The sequence below is a fragment of the Belonocnema kinseyi genome, chromosome 10 (genome assembly GCF_010883055.1).
Source record: "Belonocnema kinseyi isolate 2016_QV_RU_SX_M_011 chromosome 10, B_treatae_v1, whole genome shotgun sequence".
NCBI classification, from domain to species: domain Eukaryota; kingdom Metazoa; phylum Arthropoda; class Insecta; order Hymenoptera; family Cynipidae; genus Belonocnema; species Belonocnema kinseyi.
In genome coordinates, this window is record NC_046666.1 from 28,329,687 (window position 1) to 28,334,781 (window position 5,095).

General features: G+C 21.4%; 1 protein-coding gene across 1 annotated transcript in view; it reads left to right on the forward strand.

The window, feature by feature from the left end:
* Positions 1–3,899, forward strand: part of LOC117181630 (viral IAP-associated factor homolog) — a 21,604-nt gene extending 17,705 nt beyond the window's left edge. The window contains exons 4-5 of the mRNA XM_033374509.1: positions 1,042–1,250; positions 3,468–3,899. Coding sequence (XP_033230400.1) covers positions 1,042–1,250; positions 3,468–3,604 — 346 coding nt within the window. The 3' untranslated portion in view covers positions 3,605–3,899. The remainder of the gene's footprint in view (positions 1–1,041; positions 1,251–3,467) is intronic.
* The last annotated feature ends 1,196 nt before the right edge of the window (positions 3,900–5,095 follow it).

The window sequence follows — 5,095 nt, forward strand, 5'->3', positions numbered from 1 at the left end:
TACTGTACGTAAATTTTATTATTTAGGAATTTTATTATTAGGAATTGTTATTTGGGAATTTTTACATTGTCGGAAATTCAATTTTTCTGTTCGGAAATTTTAATTTTCGGGTTTTTGAAGCCATCCCAATATCATAAACTGTACGTAAATTTGATTATTTAGGAATTTTATTATTAGGAATTGTTATTATTTGGGAATTTTACAGTTTTGAGAATTTTATTTTTCGGGGTTTTGCAATCATTCCAATATTATAATTAGTACGAGAATTTCATTATTCGGGGATTTTGTAATTCGGGAATTTTATTATTCGGAAATTTCTCACTTCAGTAATTTTATTGTGTCGGGAATTTTAATTTTCGGGATTTTTCAGCCATCCAAATATAATAAAGTGTCAGAAATTTTATTATTCAGGAATCTTATAATTCCTTAATTTTATTATTAGGACATTTTTTCATCAGGGAATTTTATTTTTCGGGAATTTCTACAGTGTTAAAAATTTTAATTTTTGTTGATTTTTTAGTCGCCCCAATTTCATAAACTATTTGGCAATTTAATTATTAGGAAGTTTTTTTTATTCGGAAATTTTCTAATTGTGAAATTTTATTATTTGGGAATTTCTTACTTGAGTAATTTTACAGTGTCGGGAATTTTAATTTTCGGGATTTTTCAGCCATCTCAATATTACTGTACGTAAATTTTATTATTTAGGAATTTTATTATTAGGAATTGTTATTTGGGAATTTTTACATTGTCGGAAATTCAATTTTTCTGTTCGGAAATTTTATTATTCGGGAATTTTATTATTAGAAAATTTTTTTATTTTTGGGGAATTTCTAAAGTTTCGGGAATTTTAATTTTCGGGAGTTTTATTATTAGGAAATTTTATTATTTGAGAATTTCCCAATTCGGGAATTTCTCAGTGTCGAGATATTTATTTCTCGAGATTTTTAGTCGTCCGTGAAAGATTTTTGAATAAATTTAATAATTTTCTTCATTTTTATGATAGAACTAAAGTAAATTTGTGAAATTTCTCCTTGACAGAATTCCCCTCTGCAGCCTAATAAATCAGTATTTGTCAAATTTGGCGAGGAAATTCCCAATGACAAAATTTCTCAAGAGTATTTCTACAACCTGTATTCCCAATTGGCCAGATAGCAAGGTTCCAACTATTTTTGTATATCGCAATGGAGAGATGCTTAAACAATTTATTGGCCCGGTTGAGTTGCGAGGAATGAAATTAACCGTAGAGGGTAAATATTAATTATTTTTACTTTCTATTTACGAAATTTGAGAAATTAAATTCAGAATAAATCGAAATTTTAATTAATTTAAAATAAATTCAATTTATTTATATTTATTTTTATTTCATTACATTTATTTTTTCTATTCTATTAATTTATTTAATTGTTAATTTAATTAAAAAAAGCAATTCAAATTTAACTAAGAAAATTTTTGAAATTAAAAACAAAAATTAAGAATCTAACGATAAAATATTGAAAACACACTCTGAATGTCTCCATTCAAATTAAAAAAAAAATTAAAAATTAAAAAATTAAAAATTAAAATTCCTTTTTAAACGTCCAATATTCAAGTTCAGCTATGAAATCCTAGGAAATGAAAAAAAAAAATCGACAAGAATCCAACACTCTAATTACGAAATTCTCGAAATTACAAAAAAAATCTAAAAATGAAATTTGGACAGCAAACTCTTTAATTTTTTCATTACAAAAAAAATTGAAAAAACAAAAAAGCGAAGTATTTTTATAATAAGTATTTTATAAATAAATTTTTATGAATAAATCGTAGTTTAAAACAAAATTTATATTTTCTTTAAATGGCAATTAAAAAATATCACTTATTATTCAATTTGTTTTATCTGAAATTTAAGATATTAAGTCTAGAATAAATAAAAAATTTTATTTTTATTTAGCATTTAAAATTCCACTTTAACTACGAAATTTTTAGAAATTAAAAGAAAAATAAGAATCTATTAATGAAATTTTGATAATACACTATTAAATGTCTATTCAAAATTTTTTTTTAATATTTTAAAATAGGCAATAAAAAAGGCAACCTCCAAATTACCGCATTTATTTCTTTTTCTTTATTTTTTTTCATTTTACAATACTTCAAAATATAAAAAATGTTAATTCCCCTTTAATGCCCTTTAATTAAAAAAAGAGAATATAGCGATAAAATTTGGAGAATACACTTTTCAATTTATCCATTCAAATTTTAAATAATAATTAGTAAATATTTTTGATTTATTTTTCAAATACTTTTTAAATTGCAGTCAAAATATATTTATATAGAATAATTCATAATTTAAGTTCCCCTTCAATGCTGAAGTTTTAAACAAAATTTTGGAATTAAAAAAATCCATTTAATTTAAAAATTAAAAAAAGAGGAAGGTAAAAGAAAGGAACTTCCAAATTCCCTGGCTTCTTTTTCTCTCGTAATTATTTTTTCTTATATTTTCTAAAATTATAAACAAAAAAACTAGTGGCAAATAATAAATTAAAATTTTGATTTACATTCAACTACAAAATTCTTGAAAATTAAAAAAGAAAAAAAAATAGCGCTCAAAATAAAAAAATAAATAAAAATTTGAATTCCTTTTTCATTCCTAAAATTTTTAAATTAACTACTAATACTTTTTTATTTCATTTTTTTTTTAATCGCAATCAAAAAATAAATTAAAATGTAAGTTTCTCTTGAATGTACAAAATTTAAATTTAACTTTGAAATTATACAAATTTAAAATCCAATTTTGAAAATAAATTCAATAAAAAATTTTCTTTAACCATAAACATTACAAAATTAGAAATTTCTTGCAAATTAAAAGAAAAAGAATTTATGACACAAATTTGGATAATACACTCAGAAATTTATCGATTAAAATTTTTAAAAATATAACTATCAACTACTTTGACAAATAATAAATCAAAATTTACATTCCTTTTTAATTTAAAAAATTTTAATTTAACTACGAAATTATGGAAATTAAAAAAATTTAACCTACGAAATTCTTAATAAAAAAAAAAGAATCTCACAATAAAATTTGTATAATACATTTCCAAATATTCCATTTGAATTCAAAATGGAAAATAGAAAATGGGGAAATAAAAAGAAAGCAAATCCTCTTGATTATTTTTTTCTGTTTTCTTTTTTATTTTTATTATTTTCAAATATAATCAAAAAACGTAAATTAATGAAATAAAATGAATAAGCACATTGGTAGATTAAAGAAATATTTTTTGTTGATTCTGTCTAAGAAAATATATGTAGCGAAGATAGAAAAAAGAGGATTTGAATTTTTCTTTCTTTTTCTTTAATCTTTTTCATTATTAAAAATTTTTTAATATAAATAGAAAAATTTAAGAGTCCTCTCAAAATTTTATCGTTAAATTCTTCTTTTTTTTCGATTTTAATTTTTTTTTAAATAAACAAATAATTTTTGTTTGCAGAATTAGAATGGATGCTTGGTGAAGCCGAGGCAGTGCCTACTAAAATAAAAGATGATCCGAAACCGAAAGTGCGCGATGTGCTTTTTTCACGATTAAATGAACAGAAAAATGATCTTTCTGACACCAATGACTGGTGATGATATTTTTAATAAATATTTAATATTTATCCACAAAATATTGCGCCGATTGTTAATTTTTTTTTTAACAATTTCATAAAGTTTATATTTATTTTTATTGTCAGCTTCAGTGTGACTCTGAAATTTTTAATAATTATTGACTCAAAAGAGAGTCTCATTAATAAATATATCGAAATAATTATGACCATTTGTTAAAAGTGACATGAGAAAAAGAATATTTGTAAAAAAAAAAGAATGTGAAAGCATTTAGTTTGTTAACGTTTTTCTATGAAAAATAAAAATTATTTACTATCGACGGGGGGTCATTTTTTTATTAGGATGGCGACGTGACCGGAAAATGAGTTGGAATTTAATTTCAAACCCAGAAATTTATTATTTTATGAACGGAATAAAACAATATTTAAGATAGAAGTTTAAAATTTTGGAATTTATTTATTTATTTCAAGCAAAAAAATGTCTTTTCTACTATAAAAGATTTTTTTTAACAAAATACTGGAATTTTCAACATAAAGAGAAAAAAAATTCCCGAGGAAAAAATGTCATAATTTATGTCAATAAAAAGGAATTAAATTTTATATAAGAAAAAAAAATAATTTTAAAACCAAAAAGACAAATTTCAAACAAATAAAGATTTTTCACTCAAAAAATAAATAAAATATTATCTAAATTATTGAACCTTCCAGCCAGAAGACACATTTTTTCTACAAAAATTAAATTTTCAAACAAAAAATATTACTTTACAGGAAAAAATTAATTTTCCACGAAACTAATATAAATTTTTTTACCAAAAAAGCCGAATTTTCAACTAAAAAAGAAGAATCTTAAAAAAATGGAAAAGTTACATTTTCTGTTAAAAAGTTAATTTTAAACAAACTAAAAAAAAGTATTTTCCACGAAACAGTTAAATTTTCAATTAAAAAAGAATAATTTTTAACAAAATAATTAAACTTTCAAACAAAGAGATGAATTTTTAACTAAACATATAAATCTTTAACAAAAAAAGTGAATTTATTAGTGAATTTAAAAAAAAGTTGAATTCTCTTTGAAAAAGATTTCAGTCGAGTTTTCTCGGTCAAAATGTGAGTTTTTAAAGAGGAAATAATTTTCTATGAAAAAAAATTGAATTTTCAATCCAAAAAGACGAATTTTTTCAACCAAAAAGGATGATTTTTAACAAAATTAATGAATTCTCTACCAAATAGTTGCATTTTTATCAAAAAAAGATTAAATTTTGTACTAAAATTTATGAATTTTGTAATAAAAAATTATACATTTTAAACAAAAAGTAATGTTTCGACGAAGTAGTTAAATTTGTAAGAAAATATTAGAATTGTCAACAAAAAATTGTGAATTTTTAACAAAATTGTTAAATTTTCAACCAAAAAGTTGCATTTTTATCTAAAAAAATAAATTTTAAACCGAAAAAATTATTTTCCACTGAATATTTAAAATTAAAAAAGATTAATTGCCAACAAAATAATAAAAACTTCA